This window comes from Anomaloglossus baeobatrachus, chromosome 8 (assembly GCF_048569485.1).
Source record: "Anomaloglossus baeobatrachus isolate aAnoBae1 chromosome 8, aAnoBae1.hap1, whole genome shotgun sequence".
Classification (NCBI taxonomy): Eukaryota; Metazoa; Chordata; class Amphibia; order Anura; family Aromobatidae; genus Anomaloglossus; species Anomaloglossus baeobatrachus.
The window spans coordinates 15,934,815-15,958,714 of NC_134360.1; the positions used below are offsets into that span (position 1 = coordinate 15,934,815).

The following is a 23,900-nucleotide window of genomic DNA, read 5'->3' on the forward strand; positions in this document are numbered from 1 at the left end:
TATCTCCAGAATGGCTGAAAATTTTAATAAGTAGTAAATTGCAAAGAAGGGAATTTTGTTACTTACCGTAAATTCCTTTTCTTCTAGCTCCTATTGGGAGACCCAGACGATTGGGTGTATAGCACTGCCTCCGGAGGCCACACAAAGCATTACACTAAAAAGTGTAAGGCCCCTCCCCTTCTGGCTATACACCCCCAGTGGGATCACTGGCTCACCAATTTTAGTGCAAAAGCAAGAAGGAGGAAAGCCAATAACTGGTTTAAACAAATTCACTCCGAAGTAACGTCGGAGAACTGAAAACCGTTCAACATGAACAACATGTGTACCCGAAAAACAACCAAAAATCCCGAAGGACAACAGGGCGGGTGCTGGGTCTCCCAATAGGAGCTAGAAGAAAAGGAATTTACGGTAAGTAACAAAATTCCCTTCTTCTTCGGCGCTCCATTGGGAGACCCAGACGATTGGGACGTCCAAAAGCTGTCCCTGGGTGGGTAAAGAAATACCTCATGTTAGAGCTGCAAAGACAGCCCTCCCCTACGGGGAGGCAACTGCCGCCTGCAGGACTCTTCTACCTAGGCTGGCGTCCGCCGAAGCATAGGTATGCACCTGATAATGTTTGGTGAAAGTGTGCAGACTCGACCAGGTAGCTGCCTGGCACACCTGTTGAGCCGTAGCCTGGTGTCGTAATGCCCAGGACGCACCCACGGCTCTGGTAGAATGGGCCTTCAGCCCTGATGGAACCGGAAGCCCAGCAGAACGGTAGGTTTCAAGAATTGGTTCTTTGATCCATCGAGCCAGGGTGGCCTTGGAAGCCTGCGACCCTTTGCGCTTACCAGCGACAAGGACAAAGAGTGCATCCGAGCGGCGCAGGGGCGCCGTGCGGGAAATGTAGATTCTGAGTGCTCTCACCAGATCCAACAAATGCAGATCCTTTTCATACCGATGAACTGCATGCGGATAAAAGGAAGGCAAGGAGATATCCTGATTAAGATGAAAAGAGGATACCACCTTAGGGAGAAACTCCTGAATGGGGCGCAGCACTACCTTGTCCTGGTGGAACACCAGGAAAGGAGCTTTGCATGACAGCGCTGCTAGTTCAGACACTCTCCGAAGAGACGTGACCGCTACCAGAAAGGCCACTTTCTGTGAGAGTCGAGAAAGTGACACATCCCTCAGAGGCTCGAAAGGCGGCTTCTGGAGAGCAACAAGGACCTTGTTTAGATCCCATGGATCTAACGGCCGCCTGTACGGAGGTACGATATGACACACCCCCTGCAGGAACGTGCGCACCTGAGAAAGTCGTGCTAGACGCTTCTGAAAAAACACGGATAGTGCCGAGACTTGCCCGTTAAGGGAGCCGAGCGACAAGCCCTTTTCCAACCCAGATTGCAGGAAGGAAAGAAAGACAGGTAACGCGAATGGCCAGGGGGATACTCCTTGTGCAGAGCACCAGGATAAGAAAATCTTCCACGTTCTGTGGCAGATCTTAGCAGAAGTGGACTTCCTAGCCTGTCTCATGGTGGCCACGACCCCTTGGGGTAATCCTGAAGACGCTAGGATCCAGGACTCAATGGCCACACAGTCAGGTTCAGGGCCGCAGAATTCCGATGGAAAAACGGCCCTTGGGACAGTAAGTCTGGACGGTCTGGTAGTGCCCACGGTTGGCCGACCGTGAGATGCCACAGATCCGGGTACCACGACCTCCTCGGCCAGTCTGGGGCGACGAGTATGACGCGGCCGCAATCGGATCTGATCTTGCGTAACACTCTGGGCAAGAGTGCCAGAGGTGGAAACACATAAGGGAGCCGGAACTGCGACCAATCTTGCACTAAGGCGTCTGCCGCCAGAGCTTTTTGATCGCGAGACCGCGCTATGAAGGTCGGGACCTTGTTGTTGTGCCGAGACGCCATTAGGTCGACGTCCGGCACCCCCCAGCGGCAACAGATTTCCTGAAACACGTCTGGGTGAAGGGACCATTCCCCTGCGTCCATGCCCTGGCGACTGAGGAAGTCTGCTTCCCAGTTTTCTACGCCCGGGATGTGAACTGCTGATATGGTGGATGCTCTGTCCTCCACCCACAACAGAATCCGCCGGACTTCCTGGAAGGCTTGCCGACTGCGTGTCCCTCCCTGGTGGTTGATGTATGCCACCGCTGTGGAGTTGTCCGACTGAATTCGGATCTGCTTTCCTTCCAGCCACTGCTGGAAGGCTAATAGGGCAAGATACACTGCCCTGATTTCCAGAACATTGATCTGAAGCGTGGACTCCTGCTGAGTCCACGTCCCTTGAGCCCTGTGGTGGAGAAAAACTGCTCCCCACCCTGACAGACTCGCGTCTGTCGTGACCACTGCCCAGGATGGGGGCAGGAATGATCTTCCCTGTGATAATGAGGTGGGAAGAAGCCACCATTGCAGAGAGTCCTTGGCCGTCTGAGAAAGGGAGACTTTCCTGTCTAGGGAAGTTGTCTTCCCGTCCCATTGGCGGAGAATGTCCCATTGAAGTGGGCGCAGATGAAACTGCGCGAACGGGACTGCCTCCATTGCTGCCACCATCTTCCCTAGGAAGTGCATGAGGCGCCTTAAGGGGTGCGACTGACCCTGAAGGAGAGACTGCACCCCTGTCTGTAGTGACCGCTGCTTGTCCAGCGGAAGCTTCACTATCGCTGAGAGAGTATGAAACTCCATGCCAAGATACGTTAGTGATTGAGTCGGTGCCAGGTTGGACTTTGAAAAGTTGATGATCCACCCGAAAGTCTGGAGAGTCTCCAGCGCAACATTCAGGCTGTGTTGGCATGCCTCTTGAGAGGGTGCTTTGACAAGTAGATCGTCTAAGTAAGGGATCACCGAATGTCCCTGAGAATGCAAGACTGCTACCACTGCCGCCATGACCTTGGTGAAAACCCGTGGGGCTGTCGCCAGACCAATGGCAGAGCTACGAACTGGAGATGGTCGTCTCCTATCACGAAACGTAGAAAACGTTGGTGCTCTGTAGCAATCGGCACGTGGAGATAAGCATCCTTGATGTCTATTGATGCAAGGAAATCTCCTTGAGACATTGAGGCAATGACGGAGCGGAGGGATTCCATCCGGAACCGCCTGGCGTTCACATGCTTGTTGAGCAGCTTTAGGTCCAGAACAGGACGAAACGAGCCGTCCTTTTTTGGAACCACAAAGAGATTGGAGTAAAAACCTTGCCCTTGTTCCTGCAGAGGAACAGGGATCACCACTCCTTCTGCTTTTAGTGAGCACACCGCCTGCAGAAGGGCATCTGCTCGGTCGGGATGTGGGGAGGTTCTGAAGAACCGAGGCGGAGGACGAGAACTGAATTCTATCCTGTACCCGTGAGACAAAATGTCTGTTACCCACCGGTCATTGACCTGTGGCAGCCAAATGTCGCAAAAGCGGGAGAGCCTGCCACCGACCGAGGATGCGGAGGGATGAGGCCGAAAGTCATGAGGCAGCCGCCTTGGAAGCGGTTCCTCCGGTTGCTTTCTTGGGGCGTGAATGAGCCCGCCAGGAATCTGAGCTCCTTTGCTCCTTCTGAGTCCCTTTGGACGAGGAGAATTGGGTCTTGCCGGAGCCTCGAAAGGACCGAAACCTCGACTGCCACTTCCTCTGTTGAGGTTTGCTTGATCTGGGCTGGGGTAAGGAGGAGTCCTTACCCTTGGATTGCTTAATGATTTCAGCCAATTGTTCACCAAACAGTCTATCTACAGATAGTGGCAAGCTGGTTAAACATTTTTTGGAAGCAGAATCCGCTTTCCATTCCTTTAACCACAAGGCTCTGCGCAAGACAACAGAGTTGGCAGACGCAATTGAGGTACGGCTTGTAGAGTCCAGGACAGCGTTGATAGCGTAAGTCGCAAACGCAGACATTTGCGAGGTTAGGGACGCTACTCGCGGCACTGCTGGACATATGATAGAGTCCACCTGTGCCAGGCCAGCTGAAATAGCTTGGAGTGCCCACACGGCCGCGAATGCTGGAGCAAACGACGCGCCGATAGCTTCATAGACAGACTTTAACCAAAGGTCCATCTGTCTGTCATTGGCATCTTTAAGTGAAGCCCCATCTTCCACTGCAACTATGGATCTAGCCGCAAGTCTGGAGATTGGGGGGTCCACCTTTGGACACTGGGTCCAGCGTTTGACCACGTCAGGTGGAAAGGGATAACGTGTATCCTTAAGACGTTTGGAGAAACGCTTATCTGGGTAAGCATGGTGTTTCTGGACTGATTCTCTGAAGTCAGCGTGGTCCAGAAAAGTACTCAGTTTAGGCTTGGGATACCTGAAATGGAACTTCTCCTGCTGTGCAGCTGCCTCTTCTGCAGAAGGGGCAGGGGGAGAAATTTCCAATAGACTATTGATGGCCCCTATAAGGTCATTTACCATGGCGTCACCATCAGGAGTATCCAGATTGAGAGCGGTTTCAGGATTAGACTCCTGATCCCCCTCCTCTGTCTCATCATGTAGAGACTCTTCTCGCTGAGACCCTGATCCGCGTGATGACGTGGAGGGTCTCTCCCAGCGAGCACGCTTAGGCTGCCTGGGACTGTCATCTGAATCAGAGCCGTCAGGCTGAGATGCCTGGGACCCCCTCGAAGCACGGATTAACTCCAACTGAGGGGGACCGGGGAACATTGCCGCAGTAGTGTCCATGGACTGAGTAACTGGCCTGGCCTGCAAGGTCTCTAGGATTTTTGTCATAGTGACAGACATCCTGTCAGCAAAAACTGCAAACTCTGTCCCCGTCACCGGGACAGGGTTCACCGGCGACTCTGCCTGGGCCACTACCACCATAGACTCCGGCTGACGAAGTGGCACAGGGACCGAACATTGCACACAATGGGGGTCATTGTAACCTGCCGGTAGATCAGCCCCACAAGCGGCACAAGCAGCGCTCACAGCCTGTGTCTTGGCACCCTTGCGTTTTGCAGATGACATGTTGTCGTCTCCTCAGAGCAATTGGGGTGTACAGCCAAGAAGCGACCTTACAGTGCAAAATATAGATATATATGGTACAGAGAAAAAAGTACACAAATATAACACTGTGGCACTAGTGGGGCCAGCACTTAAGTGCTGCTTACCGCCCGCTTAACGCGGGTGTGTGGTCGCCAGAAATCCCTTGTCTGGGTCTCCCAGAGCCTGTGTCCGTTCTCCAGCCAGACTGCATGTAGGAATGGCTGCCGGCGTCCTGTGGAGAGGGGCGGGCCCTGGGCGTGTGCAGACAAAGAGCGGGAAACCTGCGTCCCCCTGTGCTCAGTGAGAGGGCTGGAGCATGTAAATAAGACTCCAGCCCTCGGCGCTGATTAAGCGTACAGCGTCTCTCCCTTGCCCTGATTGACAGGGTGGGGGCGGGAACGAAGCGGAGCTAGGCCGCAGAAGCCGGGGACTAAATTTATAAGCGACGCCGTCGTAAAAGCACGGTCGTCGCTAAGTCCCCGGCGCACTACAAGTCGCAGCTGCGCCGCCGCTCTAGGGGCGGCCGGCGCGGCAGTCCCCAACACATAAAGTCACTCAGAAAAACTGTAGTGACTGTAACCCCAGCGCGCCGCGCTACTGTTCTCGGCGCACTAGCACACCCAGCAAGTCTGGAGTGTGCGCGGCCTGAACATACGGGGACACAGAGTACCTTAATGTCGCAGGGCCTTGTCCCTGAACGGTACCCAGCTCCGTATCCAGCAGGTTCCATGGGTCTGTGGATGGAGCCCGGCCTCAGGGCTTGGGGGCCGGTAAGATCCCACTTCCTCAGAGCCCCTCAGGGGGATGGGGAAGGAAAACAGCATGTGGGCTCCAGCCTCCGTACCCGCAATGGGTACCTCAACCTTAACAAACACCGCCGACATAAAGTGGGGTGAGAAGGGAGCATGCTGGGGGCCCTAGTATGGGCCCTCTTTTCTTCCATCCGACATAGTCAGCAGCTGCTGCTGACTAAACAGTGGAGCTATGCGTGGATGTCTGACCTCCTTCGCACAAAGCAGAAAACTGGTGAGCCAGTGATCCCACTGGGGGTGTATAGCCAGAAGGGGAGGGGCCTTACACTTTTTAGTGTAATGCTTTGTGTGGCCTCCGGAGGCAGTGCTATACACCCAATCGTCTGGGTCTCCCAATGGAGCGCCGAAGAAATAACTTGCATGTACAAGCACTAGAGATCAATGCTGCTTATAGGAATAGGAAACAGAATATAGCTCATATTTGGGATACAGTGAGGCATAAAAGATAAAATAAGGATTTCTCTTTAATAGGATTTATCATTTTCAATAACATGGTTTTGTGTTTGTTATTTAGAAAAAAAAAAAATCAATAAAACTATTGAAAAATAAAAGATAACCAATAAAAAAACATTATAACATAACAAAGGCTTCAATGTTTCCCTATGGAAGAAATAGTGTAGCAAAAATCACAAAAAATAAAATAAATTGACTTTTTGCACCCAAAGGAAAACACCGGCCTCTGAAGTATTGCTGTGATATTGCTATAATACACATATATCCGTTATTTTTTGGACCTACCTTAAAAGCCTTGATTTGCTCGGTGATGGCAGAGCACATGAGGACGATGCGGCTTTCCTTCTTCTCCTCTTCCACCATATCCTTATCTTCAGACAGCGGTCGGGGCTGCGCAGCCTTCTTCTTCTCGTCTTCTAACTTCTTTTGCTTCTGCTGGAATAATTTCAACATCTTGTAGACCTCTCGGAAAAACTCATCCACCTCGGCTTCCATGCTTTCTCCGTTCAGGTCAAGGAAAGCGCCGTCGATCCACCTACAAGCATGAGATAGTTTTGTGACATAAATATCTCCCGGATTCCTTAACTAAAGGTGGCTTTACACGCAACGACATCGCTAACGAGATGTCGTTGGGGTCACGGAATTCGTGACGCACATCCGGCCTCGTTAGCGACGTCGTTGCATGTGAAACGCAGGAACGACCGTTAACGATCAAAATTACTCACCTAATCGTTGATTGTTGACACGTCGTTCTAATCCCAATTATCGTTGCTGTTGCAGGACGCAGGTTGTTTGTCGTTCCTGCGGCAGCATACATCGCTATGTGTGACACCACAGGAACGAGGAACAACATCGTACCTGCGGCTGCCGGCAACGAGCAAGAAAGGAGGTGGGCGGGATGTTCGTGCCGCTCATCTCCGCCCCTCCGCTTCTATTGGGCGGCCGCTTAGTGACGCCGCTGTGACGCTGCACGGACCGCCCCCTTAGAAAGGAGGCGATTCGCTGGCTACAACGACGTCGCTAGGAAGGTAAGTCTGTGTGACGGGTGTTAGCGATGTTGTGCACCACGGGCAGCGATTTGCCCGTGACGCACAACCGACGGGGGCGGGTGCTTTCACCAGCGACATCTCCAGCGATGTCGCTGTGTGTAAAGCCCGCTTAAGAATCAGTAAAAACATTAGTGCGTGCCCTCATCATCTCCTGCCTCGACTACTGCAACCTCCTGCTCTCTGGCCTCCCTTCCAACACTCTTGCACACCTCCAATCTATCCTGAACTCTGTAGCCCGCTTAATCCACCTCTCCCCTCGCTATTCCTCAGCCTCGCCACTCTGCCAATCCCTTCACTGGCTTCCCATCGCCCAAAGACTCCAGTTAAAAAACAGAACCATGACCTACAAAGCCATCCACAACCTGTCTCCTCCCTACATCTGTGACCTAATCTCCCGGTACCTACCTGCACGTAACCTCAGATCCTCACAAGATCTCCGTCTCTACTCCTCTCTTATCTCCTCTTCCCACAATCGCATACAAGATTTCTCCCGTGCCTCCCCCATACTCTGGAGCGCTCTACCCAAGCATATCAGACTCTCCCCTACCGTGGAACCCTTCCAAAGGAACCTGAAGACCCATCTCTTCCGACAAGCCTACAACCTACAATAACCCTCAATCCAGTACACCACTGCGCAACCAGCTCTGTCCTCACCTATTGTACCATCACCCATTCCCTGTAGACTGTGAGCCCTCGCGGGCAGGGTCCTCTCTCCTCCTGTACCAGTCTGTCTTTGTAATGGCCATGATTGTTGTATTTGTTTTTTTATGTAGACACTTTTCAATTTATTTTTTTTTACTTAAGACATCCCAACAGTTCATCTATTACTGTTTATTCGGCTTTCTCTCTTCTACTTTTATGGCTGTTATTTTTCTTAAAGGGGATGGCCCATATATGATGTCAATTACCCATCCACAAGGTCGGTGATAACTGTCTGATTGTTGGGAGTTTGACTATTGCAACCCCCAGCAGTTCTGAAAACGGTGGTCCCAAAGTCACGTGATAATGTAAGACTGTTGAGGGTGGTCTAAGAACAGGGACCACCAGTAATCCTGAGGACAGGGGGCCCAAACTCCAGTGTGAATAAAGCAGTAGTGCACATGCGTGGTGTGGTGGTTACGCATATGGAGAACTGCTCCTGTAGACGTGAATGGAGCGGTGGCTATGCATGCGCACTATCACTCTATTCACACAGGTGACTTAGGGACCCGTGGGTTCAGGATTAAAGTAAGACCACCCCTAGTGATCATACATTCATTCCCTATTTTATGGCTGGGTGATTAATATTGTTTTTGGGACAACCCCTTTAATAATGCTTTGTAACATGTACATGATATTTGGTTTATTTACATGGACAATGATGGGGACAGAATGATCGGATACCCAAAATACTCTGTCCCATTAATGTTACATGGGGCGATGTGTTGACGATAAAGATGATTTTTTTTGGCTGACATATATGATCTGACCACATGATGAATTAGGCTGAGGCCACACGGGGATTGGTGCGAGTCCTCGCATGACAAGCACGCTCGCAGCACAGCAGGAACCGAGTGTTATGCAAGTGTCATGTAACTGTGGTCCGATCGTACGATCAGACCACAACTGCGGAGGGGAGTGCCAGCGCTGCGGAGATGAGGGCCGGCGCTGCGGAGATGAGGGCCAGTGCTGCGGAGAGGAGGGCCGGCGCTGTGGAGAGGAGGGCCAGTGCTGCGGAGAGGAGAGCTGATGCTGCGGAGGTGAGGGCCGGCGCTGCAGAGATGAGGGACGGCACTGCGGAGAGGAGGGCCGTAAGGGCCGGTGCTGTGGAGAGGAGGGCTGACACTGTGGAGAGGAAGGCCGGCGCTGTGGAGAAGAGGGCCAGTGCTGTGGAGAGGAGGGCCAGTGCTGTGGAGAGGAGGGCTGACACTGTGGAGAGGAGGGCCAGTGCTGTGGAGAGGAGGGCCAGTGCTGTGGAGAGGAGGGCCAGTGCTGCGGAGAGGAGGGCTGATGCTGCGGAGGGGAGGGAGGGAGTAATCTCCCTATCTCTTCCACTGTCAGCTGATGCGGTTCTCGCACTGCACTCGCGTTACACCTGTGTAATGAGAGTGCAGTGTGATGTTTCTCTCGCCCTCATAGACTTGAATGGGTGTGAGTGAAACAGAATTGCATTCAACCCACAGCATGCTGCGACTGTTCTCTCAGTCTGATTAGGGCTAAGAAAAAAACTGCAGGCCCATAGAGTAACATTGGTCCGAGTGGAATGTTCTGTATTACTCGCCATGTGTGCTGACCCTTAGGGGTACTTTACACGCTGCGACATCGCTAGCGATTGCTAGCGATGTCGAGCGCGATAGTACCCGCCCCCGTTGCACATGCGATATTGTGTGATCGCTGTCGTAGCGAACATTATCGCTACGGCAGCGTCACACGCACATACCTGGTCGGCGACGTCGCGGTGACTGCCGAACAATCCCTCCTTCAAGGGGGAGGTGTGTTCGCCGTCACCGCGACGTCACTAAGCGGCCGGCCAATAGAAGCAGAGGGGCGTTAGATGAGCGGGACATAACATCCCGCCCACCTCCTTCCTTCCGCATTGGCGGCGGGACGCAGGTAGGAGATGTTTGTCGTTCCTGCGGGTTTACACACAGCGATGTGTGGTGCTGCAGGAACGACAAACAACATCGTACTGGCAGCAGCAACGACGTTATGGAATGGAGCGACGTGTCACCGATCAACGATTTTTCACGTTTTTGCGATCGGTGATCGTCGCTCCTAGGGTTTACACGCTGCGATGTCGGTAACGGTGCCGGATGTGCGTCACTAACGACGTGACCCCGACGATATATCATTACCGATGTCACAACGTGTAAAGCCCGCCTGATTGTTCACCAGGTGATCACCGACACGTTTACTTGGTCCGAAAGGTGGGAATTGTGATTATCGACTTGTCTGACTGCACCATTTACCCTCCACTTCAGATAGCGAATCTTATTAATGAATAGGTTTGCACAATGTTAACTCAGAACTGAAAGGCAAGGGTGCACATACTTTTTTTCGGTTTTCTGCCATTTGTAAATCAGTGCAAAAAGTTTCTGGTAGGGTTCGATGTTGACTTTTAAAGCCTCGAGCTGAGGGTATGTAGTAAGGTCCCATTTATACAGAGCTTCTTCTTTGTGAATATAAGCCATCGCCTCCTCTGCGTCTCCTATTCGCTTCTGTACAGTCCTCACATCGGTCACGTACTGAAACCGGACGAAAAAAGACAGATAAAGTTTATTGCTGTGTAGCAAGAGATCTACTGAGAGCACTTGCACATAATGTTTAGATAATATCAGCAAAACTGCTTTTTGGCTTTCGGTGGAGGTGTACGAGCGATGATCCCTGGCATAGATCTCCGATGGATCCCTCTGATGTCCTCCACCTTTTTTAGCAAATTACTCCTTTTGTGAAAAACCCATCGAGCACGGTAAACGTTTTACTGCATTCACCAGTACAGGACAGAGCAGCCGACCGCATTGTCCTGCACAATTAAAAATAAGATACACACTGGACCAGAATATGCCAAAAATACATTATTTTGGCACAAGCTGAGTACATGGGTCGGTTCATCATATTTGTGAAACATTAAAATTAGTAGTTGAGATCTTTTAATGGCTAACTGAAAAGATGATAATAATAGCACCTTTCGAGACTACTCAGGTCTCTTCATCAGGTGTCAGTATAATGCAAAATCTGAAGAGTGCAGCGCCAGCATCCCTGCACCGCGCGCCAACTCCCTCCTCACCACGGTCAGCCTCCGCCACGCTGCTAGGGTGCCCCACGGTTATCCAAGTGTGTTTCCCCTGCTTACTCCTCCAGAGGCCTCCTCACACCGCACAGGTCCTCCGGAAGTGCTCCTAGGGCGTGCACGCACACCACTACCCTTCTCTTAAAGGGCTAGTGCGTCATTTCCTGGAAGTGCCTCTGAGCCTGTTCCCTTTTTACCCTATCCCCCACACCTGCTCGCTGCTTTATCATCTCCAGCGGTGAGCAGCGTTACAAAGAGTCTATGGGGTACTTCTCACATAGCGAGATCGCTGCTGAGTCACGGTTTTTGTGACGCAGCAGTGACCTCATTAGCGATCTCGCTGTGTGTGACACTGAGCAGCGATCTGGCCCCTGTTGTGAGATCGCTGCTCGTTACACACAGTGCTGGTTCATTTTTTGGACATTGCTCTCCCGCTGATAAGCACACATCGCTGTGTTTGACAGCGAGAGAGCAACAATCTGAATGTGCAGGGAGCAGGGAGCCGGCTTCTGGCAGCCTGCGGTAAGCTGTAACCAAGGTAAATATCGGGTAACCAAGCGAAGTGCTTTGCTTGGTTACCCGATATTTATCTTGGTTACTAGCGTCTGCCGCTCTTACGCTGTCAGTGCCGGCTCCCTGCTCCCTCCCTGCACACGTAGCCGGAGTACACATCGGGTAAATAAGCAAAGAGGTTTGCTTATTAACCCGATGTGTACTCTGGCTACGAGTGCAGGGAGCCAGCGCTAAGCAGTGTGTGCTGGTAACCAAAGTAAATATCGGGTAACCAAGCGCTTGGTTACCCGATATTTACCTTAGTTACCAAGCGCAGCATCGCTTCCACGCTTCGCTGGGGGCTGGGGGCTGGTCACTGGTCGCTGGTGAGATCTGTCTGATTGACAGCTCACCAGCGACCATGTAGCGACGCACCAGCGATCCTGACCAGGTCAGATCGCTGGTGGGAACGCTGGAGCGTCGCTAAAGTGTGACGGTACCCTAAATGTAAAAAAAGACAAGCACAATAGTGTCTTATCTGGGAGACGGTAAATAGTCTCAACAGACTCGCTCGCCTGGAGAAGTTGTGCGTGACACAACTACTGAATTGGCATCATAGAGGTTGCTGCATCTCCAAGATCATAGAAATGCAGATGATGGAGTGGGAAGTGTTAAAAACTGCACTGCCGTTCTCAAAGCAACGTAGAATTAAGTAATGGGAAAGTGATTTATTCAACGCGTTTCAAACGAATGTCCTGAAGAAGGAGCCTCCACCCCGAAACGCGTTGAATAAATCACTTCCGCAGAATTTGACTTTCCGATCCTTTGACAATGGCAGCGCGGCTTTTAACCCTTCCTTCTCCATCATCTATAAAATCTGAAGAGTCACACATTCATTCCTGCTCATGTGTCGCATGTTTTATGTCTTTTTACATCACATAAGGAACCTCAGACTATTCGGGGCACCGCAACTTTGGACCGGACCTCAATTAAGGGACAATAAAAGTGTCACCCTCCTTATCTAGGAACTGCCGCAATATTTAACGTTTATCCCCTTCCCATACTGATCTTTCTGCTTCATGTCACTTGTCTTATTATTGAACTATTCTATGTCCTGCTGTGTATAATACCGGACTCTTCAGATTTTATGTTATACTGACGCCTGATGAAGACACCCTGCGTAGTCTCGAAATCTTGCTATTTATTATCATCTTTGCAGATAGCCACTAAAAGAGATCAACCACTGACAACTCTCAAATTGTAAAGTTTTTCCATCTACTAGTGAACATGGATCAAATATGACATACTTTTCCTGTACAATATTTGTGGGAACAAAATGTGAACAGAGCCTTATACAAGTAAAAAAACGAAGCGGGAAAGTGATAACGAAGCCCACGATTATCCCACCTGCTGCATCATATCCAACTCAGAGCACTCTGCAAATTCTTCCATCCGCCGCGAGAGTTTCTCCAGTTCCAGCATCAGCTTCTCTCTTTTCCCGAGCAGCTCGCTCTCTCCTTTACGCTTGGCGTTTTCAATCAGCTTTTAGAAAGGTTCAAGAAAAATGATTAAAAAAAGTTGTTGGAAGAAACATATGTAACTATTAATTACGGATGCACCTACACCCCCATTCCCTTTATCCTCTCCCATCCAACTTATGTCTTTTTTCAACTATTGTGATTATCTATATTTTCTGATGATAACCAAAAACTGATGTGTATTTAATGTATGTAAAGCATGTACATATTATTGGAAGCATTGGGTTTAGCTGCAGGAATAGCTAGTAAACCGCATACACCACCATCACTGGTACCGGAGACCCCATTTTTAGAAAGGTACCCATATACCTGGTCATTTTCATCAAACACTGGGTTGATATTTTTCGGCCACAGTAACACGGTCGAGTTCAGGACGATATCTTCAGGTAAAAATAAATGAACATCTAGAAGATAATTCATCCTCCGCTGACACTCCTGAAATTAAAAAAGGAAGGATTTTTGTGTACTCACTGTAAAATCTCTTTCTCTTAGTCTTCATTGGGGGACACAGGACCATGGTTATGCTGCTGTGACTAGGAGGCTGACACTAAGTAGACATAAAAAGAGTTAGCTCCTCCCTGGCAGCGTACACCCTGAGCCGGAGGCGGACTTAAATCAGTTTAGTGCACAAGCAGTAGGAGGAATACCAAAACAACCATACATAAGTCAAGATAATAACTATAAGAAAGGAACTATGTGATAAGTGGTTTGGAAACATGGAGCACTGAAATAGGCAGGCAATCTGTAATAAAACCAAAGAACAAGCAGAGTGGGTGCTGTGTCCCCCAATGAAGACTCAGAGAAAGAGATTTTACGGTGAGTACACAAAAATCCTTCTTTCTCTTTCGTTTCATTGGGGGACACAGGACCATGGCACATCCAAAAGCAGTCCCTGGGTGGGAAGAGGTAAGCACCGCGGATAGGAAGGAAAACGCCCTCCCTCGGCGGGCTTGCCCAAGAGCTGAATGCACCTACCTTGTTATCGGTGTGCTACTGCCACCTGCAAAAACGTTTTGCCCAAGACAGGCCTCTGCCGATGCTTGGGTGTGAATATGGTAGAACCTAGTAAAGGTATGCAGACTAGACCAGGTGGCGGTCCTGCGGACCTGGTCGGCCGACGCCAGATGCGTAATTGCCCAAGAGGTTCCCAGTGCACGGGCAGAGTGCATCTTTACTCCCTGTGGTGGAGCTCTGTCCTTTATCCAATAGGCCTCGGAAATGGTGGAACGGAGCCATCTGTCAGTCATGGCCTTGGATACCGGCATGCCCCTCTTGGGACCGGATGGAAGGATGAACAGACATCCGTCTGACGGAAAGGTGCGGTCCTGGAGATGTAAATTCTGAGGACTCGCAGCAGATCCAGAGTGTGGGAGGCCTTTTTCAGGCTGTGAGAAGGACCAGGACCGGAGGATGGAAAAAAACAATCTCCTCATTTGGATGGAAAGGCGAGACCACCTTGGGCAGAAAGGAGGGATCCGGCCGGAGCACCACCTTGTCCTGGTGGAAGACCAGAAAAGGGGGTAAGGACAAAGAGAGCTGCCAGCTCTGACGTTCTTCGCATAGAAGTGGTGGCGGCGGGAAGCACCCTTTCCAAAACAGGCGAGAAAGTAAGGATCTCGTAAGGTGCAAACGGCGGATCTTGAAGCGAACCTCGCACTAGCATAAGAAACCACTGTTCTAGTGAACGACGAGTACGGCGGAGCTAGATGGGTAACTCCCTGGATGAAGGTCTCAATCCGCGGGCAAGAGTCCTCAAACAGAATTGACAGAGCCGACACTTGACCTTTAGGCGTGGCGAGTGCTAGACTCGCATCCAGACATGACTTGAGGGATGGGAGAAGGGGAGAGAAGAGATGCTGTGTTCTTCATACCACCGGAGGAAAAAACTCTCCCCATGCGGTAGTGGATCCTCGTAGAAGATGGCGTCCTGGCCTTAATCATTGTCTGTATCACCCCTGTCGAAAGGCCTGCCTGAGCTATTACCAAGGATTCAATCGCCAGGCTGTCAAATATAGGACCTCTGAGTTTTGGTGGGAGAGAGGGCCCTGCCACAGAAGATCTGGATGGTCCGGAAGGTGTCACGGGACGTCCGCATGGAGCTGAATGAGTTCCACGAATCATGCTCGTCTGGGTCACTGTGAAGCCAATAGGATGACTGGAAATCCTTCCGCCTTGAGGGTCCTCAGAACCTTCGGGATCAGGGGCAGCAGTGGGAAGAAGCACCGGGTCCTGCACTGGTTACCTGCGTCGACCCCTAGAGCCAGGTGGTCGCGGTACCCCGCGATGAACCTTGGCACCCGACAGTTGCATTGGGAGGCCACTTGGACCACCTTCGGAGTCCTCCATCTGCCGCAGATCTGGTTGAAGACTTCCCCGTTGAGGGATCATGCGCCTGAAGCGAGGCCTTCCCTGCCAGATAGGCGTCTTGAATGTCCAGCGACGTCAGAACATCGCCGACTTCCGTAGACGCGATCACAGAGCGGAGGGACTCTATGCAAAATGCTCGAGGTCTCACCGACTTGTTGAGAAGCTTCGGGTAGAGGACGAGATGGACTGAGCCGTCCTTGTTGGGGACCACAAGAGGTTGGAATAAAACCCCTGGAAGCATTCTGAGGGAGGGACTGGTACCACGACTCCAGATTGTAGGAGAGACTCTATGGGGAGAAGGAACGTGCGGGAGAGTCTGGAGGGCGAGAACGGAAAAAACATCTCTGTGGCATTGAAGCGAACTCTATTTCGTAGTCTGAGACAAAGATCTCTCTGCCCTAGGCATCTGTACTGAAGGGGAGCCAGACACGCTGGAAGCGGGACAGGAGCCCCCCCCACTAGTCTGGCGATGCTGCACGCAGACCGCGAGTCATTTGGAGGAGCAGGGTTGAGACCTGGAGGCGGACTTCGTGGACTGGTGGGGACACGAACGCCAGGAGGGATCGGTCTTGAAAGACGGAGCCTTCCTGTCCCTCCGAGGGGAGCGTGTTTACTAAGGTTGATGTGTTCTGGAGACAAGAGAACGACCAAACTGTCGCTAATCAGTGAGAGCTATCTAGTGAGGGTTATCTCCGTAGGAGCAGAGGGTACCCAGGTCCTGTGTGCTGCCCACCAGTCCAGAGAGAGGAATCCAGGTCACACCGAAGCCAGAAGGTAAAAGAACAGCGCGCTGCTGCCTCATACATAGAAAAAGTGGTTGAGACCCCACAGATATATGATCTAAAGGGGGTTGTCTGGTGCTACACATATCAACTTTTTTTGCCAGAGCAGTAGCTTTCTCCAGAGGGCGATTCTGGCATTACAGTTCATGCCCGGTTCTGACCATTTAAACTCCTGGGAAAACTGGATCAGAAGCCATCATTAGAGCAATAAGGGGAGCCTCCAAGGACTCCCAGACCTCTACAAGACACATTTACACTCTGCCTTACATCCACATAAAGTGACAGATTAAAGCTAATGTAGCAAAGCTTATAGTTCTCAAGACCTCATCATATAAAATGAGGCCATTTCAAAAGTACCTAGAAGGAACTCTGCTAATAGTTAAGCTGTGCTACACAGGCAGACAGGGAGGCAGAACAAGATGGCGATGGGACACTGGAGTTGGCTGGGGGAGGAGCCGTGTGAGGGCGGGAAACAGGGCATCCACCGCCCACACTGTGATGCCTGGAGGCTGAGTGGTGGGCGGAGTCGGGGGCGGAACAGCCGGTAAGCCAATAGCGCTGCAGCAGGGGGCGTGGCTGGGACGCAGGGAGACTAGGCCGAGACCGGGGCCTAACTTTTCAGCCACCCAAGGGGGGAGAAGGTAGGGAAGAGACGGTCCTACCTGACATCCGCGGCGGCGCTCCAGGGATGGTCCGGTGTGCAGGCAGAGGGCTCTGCACTTGCCTGTGTGCAGCACACACCTGAAGGTAAGGCTGTGGGCTCCAGGAGCGCGGGAAGAGGCGTCCGGAGAGGCAGAGAGGTGGACACCGGGTGGGGGAGGGAGCTCCTCTGTGACTGTAGGCAGCGATGCGGACCCCATCCGAAAGGTGAAACGCTGCGGGGGTCCAACCTCTGTAGCTTGTCCCTGTGCACCCTTTGGGGTAATACCGCAGGGTGCATCAGGGGTGCCCATGTAGGATCTGCCCCACATGCACTCCTGGGAGTGGTACCACGGGAATGGACGGGGGAGAGGGCCCGACATCTCAAACCTCTGCGACCCTGGGGAGTGGAACCCACAGGGCTGGAGGGAATGAGGGTGAATATAGGCGACACCTGCAGAAAGAGAGAAAAAGGAGAATGAGAGCAATGAGCGTCGCCGAGAAAAAAAGAGAATTTTGTTTACTTACCGTAAATTCTTTTTCTTATAGTTCCGTAATGGGAGACCCAGACCATGGGTGTATAGCTTCTGCCTCCGGAGGACACACAAAGTACTACACTAAAAAGTGTAGCTCCTCCCTCCGAGCATATACACCCCCTGGATAACCAAATATAGCCAGTTTAGTGCAAAAGCTGAAGGAGAGTAGCCACCCACAAGTAGAGATAGAGCAAGAACCGGAACAACCGGAGCCTCTGTCTACAACAACAGCCGGTGATAACACGCGGAGCAAGAAACTGCCAAAAGGCAACAGGGAGGGAGCTGGGTCTCCCAATACGGAACTATAAGAAAAAGAATTTACGGTAAGTAAACAAAATTCTCTTTTTCTTCATCGTTCCTATGGGAGACCCAGACCATGGGACGTCTCAAAGCAGTCCATGGGTGGGAATAAACAGAAAACTGAGAAGTAGGCGAAACCTAACTTCACAAATGGGCGACAGCCGCCTGAAGGATGCGTCTGCCCAAGCTCGCATCCGCCGAAGCATGAGCATGCACTTGGTAGTGCTTCGAAAAGGTATGCAGACTAGCCCAAGTGGCAGCCTGACCGACCTGCTGAGCCATAGCCTGGTGCCTGAGAAACCAAGAGGCACCGACAGCTCTGGTCGAGTGTGCCTTGATCCCCGGCGGGGGAGGCACTTGAGTACACTGGAAGGCATCGGAAATGGCCGACCTAATCCAACGAGCTAGGGTCGGCTTAGAAACCGAGAGGCCCTCACGCCGACCTGTGGTCAGCACAAAAAGAGAGGTGCGCCGCCTAACAACAGCGGTGCGAGACACATAGATCCGGAGCGCCCGCACCAGATCCAGAGTATGCAACGCTTTTTCAAAGCGATGAACAGGAGCCGGACAAAAGGAAGGCAGGGAAATGTCCTGGTTAAGGTGGAAAGGAGAAACCACCTTAGGGAGAAAGTCCGGAGTCGGACGGAGAACCACCTTGTCTTGATGAAAAAAACAAAAAAGGTGACTCCGAAGAGAGCGCAGTGAAATCAGAGACTCTCCTGAGGGAAGTTATGGCCACTAGAAAGACCACTTTCTGTGAAAGACGAGACAAAGAAACCTCCCTAAGAGACTCAAAGGGGGGTTTCTGGAAAGCCGTGAGGACCAGATTAAGGTCCCAGGGATCCAAGGGCCGCCGGTAAGGCGGAATGCTGTGAGATGCGCCCTGCATGAAGGAGCGCACCTGAGCCAGCCGAGCGATACGCCGCTGGCACAACACTGACAGAGCCGAGACCTGTCCCTTGAGGGAATTGAGGGATAGTCCTAGCTGCAGACGGACTGCAGAAAGGACAGAAGGGTCGGCAAGGAAAAAGGCCAAGAAGCATGGCCGGAAGAGCGACACCAGGACAGGAAAATTCTCCAGGTCCTGTGATAGATTTTGGCCAAGGAATACTTCCGAGCCCGAGTCATAGTGGAGATGACTTCAGGAGAGATACCAGAAGTCGTCAAGATCCAGGACTCAAGAGCCACGCCGTCAATCTGAGAGCCGCAGAATTCAGGCGGAGAAACGGACCTTGTGAGAGAAGGTCTGAACGGTCCGGGAGATGCCACGGCACCTCTACGGACAGATGGAGCAGGTCTGGGTACCAAGCTCGCCTGGGCCAGTCTGGAGCAATGAGAATGACCCGACGCCCTCCATTCTGAGCTTGCGCAGGACTCTGAGCAAGAGCTAGAGAGGGAAACACGCAAGACAGACGAAACTGGGACAAATCTTGAACCAGCGCGTCCGCTGCAAAGGCCTGAGGATCGTGGGAGCGAAGATCCACTTCCGGAGTGCCCCCCTTGCGGCAGAGTGACCGAAACACTGCCGAATGCAGAGCCCACTCGCCGCTGTCCACTCACGCCTGGGATGTGGACTGCGGATATGGTGGACTTGGAGTCCTCCGTCCACTGAAGGATGCATTGAACCTCCAACATTGCCAGGCGGCCGAGTGTCCCGCCCTGGGCAGTTGATGTAGGCAACCGCTGTCGCGTTGTCTGACCGGACTCGAATGTGCTTGCCCGCCAACAGGTGGTGAAAGGCTAAGAGAGCTAGAAGCACAGCTCTGATTTCCAGCACATTGATCGAGACGGCTGATTCGGACGGGGTCCAAGTGCCCTGCGCTCTGTGGTGGAGATATACTGCTCCCCAGCCGGATAGACTGGCATCCATGGTGAGGATCACCCGGGACGGGGCCAGGAAGGAGTGTCCCTGAAGAGAGAGGGGCCGAAGCCACCACTGAAGGGAGCCCCTGGTCTGTGGCGACAGAGCCACTAACCTGTGCAAGGAGCAAGGTCGCTTGTCCCAACAGCGGAGAATGTCCAGCTGCAGAGGACGCAGATGGAACTGGGCAAAGGAACCGCTTCCATTGACGCCACCATCTGACCCAGCACCTGCATTAGGTGCCTGATGGAATGACGGCGGGGCCTCAGAAAAGGGCGCACCGCCAGTGGAGGGACTGCTGTTTGACTAAGGGCAGCTTCACCAGTGCCGGCAGAGTCTCGAATTGCATCCCTAGGTACATGAGCTTCTGGGTCGGAGTCAGAGTGGACTTGGGAAAAGGACAAGCCACCCGAATTGGAGTAGAGTGGCGAGAGTGAGCGAGGCACTCCGCTGACAGTCTGCACTGGATGAAGCCTTGACTAGAAGGCCGTCCAGGAAAAGGGATTACTGCCAACCCCCAGAGGTGCAGAACCGCAACCACTGCTGCTATGACCCTGATGAATACTCGAGGGGCCGTGGCTAACCCGAAGGGAAGAACCACGAATTGGAAATGTTCCTCTCCGATTGCAAAACGTAGCCAACGCTGGTGTGAAACTGCAATTGGCACATGCAGGTAGGCATCTCTGATGTCGAGGATGCTAGGAAATCATCTTGGGTCATTGAGGCAATGACTGATCGCAGAGACTCCATACGAAAATGCCGCACCTGAACATGCTTTTTGAGAAGCTTGAGATCCAGGATGGGCCGGAAGGAACCGTCCCTTTCGGGGACTAGGAAGAGATTTGAGTAGAAACCTCTGAACCGTTCCCAGGCGGGAACCGGTACAATTACTCCGTTGGCCTGCAAGGGTGCCACGGCCTGTGAGAAGGCGGCGGCCTTGGAGCAGGGGGGAGTTGACAGAAAAAATCTGTTTGGCGGGCTGGATAGAATTCTATCTTGTAGCCGTGGGAGGTGATATCCCGCACCCACTGATCGGAGACGTGTTGAAACCACACATCGCCAAAGCGGGAGAGCCTGCCACCGACCAAGGACGTTGCTGGCGCGGCCAGATAGTCAAGAGGAGGTTGCCTTAGTGGCAGCAGCTCCTGCTGTGAGGACGCGGCTTCGTGCGTCAGATGGGTTTTTGGTCCTTGGCTGAGTTAGAGGACGAGGCCGAGGGCTTAGAGGACGACCAGTTGGAGGAACGAAAGGAACGAAACCTCGACTGGTTCCTGCCCTGGACAGGTTTCCTGGTTTTGTTTGTGGCATGGAAGTACTCTTCCCGCCAGTAGCTTCCTGAATAATTTCATCCAGTTGTTCACCGAACAGCCTGGGCCCAGCAAATGGGAGCCCAGCAAGGTACTTCATTGAAGAAGCGTCTGCCTTCCACTCTCGAAGCCACAAGATCCTGCGCATAGCGAGAGAATTAGCCGAAGCCACCGCAGTGCGGTGAGAAGCCTCCAGCATGGCAGACATGGCATAGGATGAAAAGGCTGAAGCCTGGAAGTTAAGGCAACCATTTCGGGCATAGAGTCCCTGGTGAGGGAATGCATCTCCTCTAGAGAAGCAGAGATGGCTATGAGAGCCCACACCTGCAAAAGATGGGGAGAACGAGACCCCTGCCACCTCAGATACAGATTTGGCCAGAAGGTCAACCTGGCGGTCAGTTACTCTTCCCGCCAGGGAATTCTTAAGAGAGGTGTCATCAGCCACTGATACAACTGTCCGGGCTGAGAGTCTAGACACCTGAGGGTCTACCTTTGGTGAATGAGCCCACTCCTTGACCACCTCTGGTGGAAACGGAAAACGGTCATCAGAACCACGCTGTGGGCAGCGTCTGTCAGGACAGGCCCTAGGCTTGGTCACAGTGGCCTGAAAACTGGAGTGGTTAAGGAACACACTCCTTGTTCTCTTGGGCAAGGTAAACTGGTGCTTTCTTGCCAGAGAGGGTTGCTCCTCTGATACAGGCGGATTGAGGTCCAGTACAAAATTAATGGACGCAATCAAATCACTAGCATCTGCGTCACTTTCGGACAGATCAATGGGGTACATGGAGGTAGCGTCCGAGCCCCCAGTAAAGGCATCCTCCTCGTCCTGCGAGTCAGCTCGTGAATCAGAGCCGCGGGACAAGGAAGGAGAGGGGACCCTGCGTCTCCTTTTAGGAGGACGGGGTCTGAGACCAGATGGAGAATCCTCTGTGAGCGTTGCTGAGCGAGCCGTAGCAGCAGAAGCGCCCTGAGAAGGGGGCTGATGCATGCTCAGCAGAGTCCGGGACAGCTGTCCCATGGAGAGAAGGAGTCTGCCCAAGCCGGGGGTTCAGCCACCGGAGCCGGAGCAGCCGGAGGAACCACTGGGGATGAGACTCCAGGCTGAGGCACCACCATGTTAGAGCAGGCATCACAATGTGGTTTTGTGCTCGGTACAGGCAGTAGGAGCCTACATGCAGTGCATATTGAGTACAGCCTTGCTGCTCGTGCGAGACATGCTGCTGAAGTGGGGGCTCTGAGTCAGAATGACCCCCAGCAGAGTATATAAGCAGAGTATATAATATAAGCAGGTCCACAACCGGAGGTTGTGTCTTGCCATACTGTCTGACATTCTGCCAACCCCTCTCTGTGCCCTCCAGATCCCACAGCCCGGACCCCCAGAGAGATACTGCAGCCAGCGCCGATCGCTATGCTGACATAAAAACGCTGATAAAATGGCGCTTCTGCCCAAGCCGGAGCGAGGAGAGGGGACGGGGCCTACTCTAAGAGCGGGATCCCGAGGGCCAAGGAGATATACAGGGGAGGGAAACATTTCCTCAGAGAGGAGTGTCCCTCTCCTGAGCCGAACGGCCGCTGGGCGGAGCCGCACTGTCCCTCTGCATGATTGGCATGCAGGGGCAGTGAAAACGAAACTAGGCCTCAGGCGAAGCCGGGGCCTAAATTTAACGATGCGGCCAGCGCGCAGGCACCATCGGCGCGGTTCTCTGGTGAAAACCAGAGAACCGGCCGGAAATGTCAGAATACATACACAGCACACTCTCCCCAACAATAAAGTACAAGGGACCCCCGGATAATAACGTCTCAGATACTTAGCTTGTGAGACGCAGGGCCAGGTCCCTGAGGGATGAGTGCTCCGTCCGGCAGAATCCTGAAAGGGCTGCGGATGGAGACCGGTCTCCTGCAAGGCAGGGAGAACCGTGCTGGCTCCCACTTCAAGCCAGAGCCCGAGGGGATGGTGAAGGAGCGCGGCATGTAAGGCTCCAGCCCTGAAATCAACCTTAACAACACCGCCGACACAGTGGGGTGAGAAGGGACATGCCGGGAGTCCAGGCTTGGACCCGCTTTTCTTCAAACTCTTTCCAAAAATCAAAATCAGATGAGAATGCATGTGTGGATGTGTGCCTCCTGAACACAAAGCATTGAACTGGCTATATTTGGTTATCCAGGGGGTGTATATGCTCGGAGGGAGGAGCTACACTTTTTAGTGTAGTACTTTGTGTGTCCTCCGGAGGCAGAAGCTATACACCCATGGTCTGGGTCTCCCATAAGAACGATGAAGAAATGAAAAATACGCAAGAGAAAAGTGGCTGAGGGGGGCCGAGACGGCCCACATCAGCCTCCTACGACACTAAGCAAAAAACTGATTTAAGTCCGCCTCCGGCTCAGGGTGTACACTGCTAGGGAGGAGCTAACTCTTTTTATGTCTACTTAGTGTCAGCCTCCTAGTCACAGCAGCATACCCATGGTCCTGTGTCCCCCAATGAAATGAAAGAGAAATTAAAATTACAATGTATTAATGTATCTACAAGGTACAAACACATAACATTTTTTCTTCCAAAAACTGCAAAATTACCGATCAGCCACTACTCCAGCTCCCCTACTGTTTTTTGTTCTTCCTGCTCCATGTGGTCATGTCAAGGGAGGAATTTTGGGTAAAGATATCTAATGATATCTTCATACAGGGTATCCAGAGACAGTGCTGTATTAGCTATATATATCAGAGCCGATATTAATGAATCAGACAATGAATACATGAGACATGTTCTCCTTGAGCCAGCGTCACCAACTGACTTTCGTGTATTCGATAGATCCAATTATACAGTATGCATCAATAACCTTGAAGCCAGAACACAGAACTTAGGGAGGATTCTACTCCCCAATTTCTCCCAGCATGTTATGAAACACATCTTTGTTCGTTAACACATTCTTTCTCTGTGAAAGCTACTGATAAGACTTTTGCTCATTATTATAAAACTTTCACTGTTTGTACATCGGTTCACTTATCCTTGGTAACCCCTTCATGACTATTCAGCTTAGG

At 52.1% G+C, this 23,900-nt stretch overlaps 1 protein-coding gene across 1 annotated transcript in view; it reads right to left on the reverse strand.

Moving 5' to 3' along the window:
* DNAH12 (dynein axonemal heavy chain 12) overlaps positions 1–23,900 on the reverse strand; it is a 331,588-nt gene that overhangs the window by 236,845 nt on the left and 70,843 nt on the right. Inside the window, exons 14-17 of the mRNA XM_075321326.1 lie at positions 13,381–13,506; positions 12,941–13,075; positions 10,303–10,496; positions 6,509–6,758 (exon numbers count right to left, since the gene is read on the reverse strand). Coding sequence (XP_075177441.1) covers positions 6,509–6,758; positions 10,303–10,496; positions 12,941–13,075; positions 13,381–13,506 — 705 coding nt within the window. The remainder of the gene's footprint in view (positions 1–6,508; positions 6,759–10,302; positions 10,497–12,940; positions 13,076–13,380; positions 13,507–23,900) is intronic.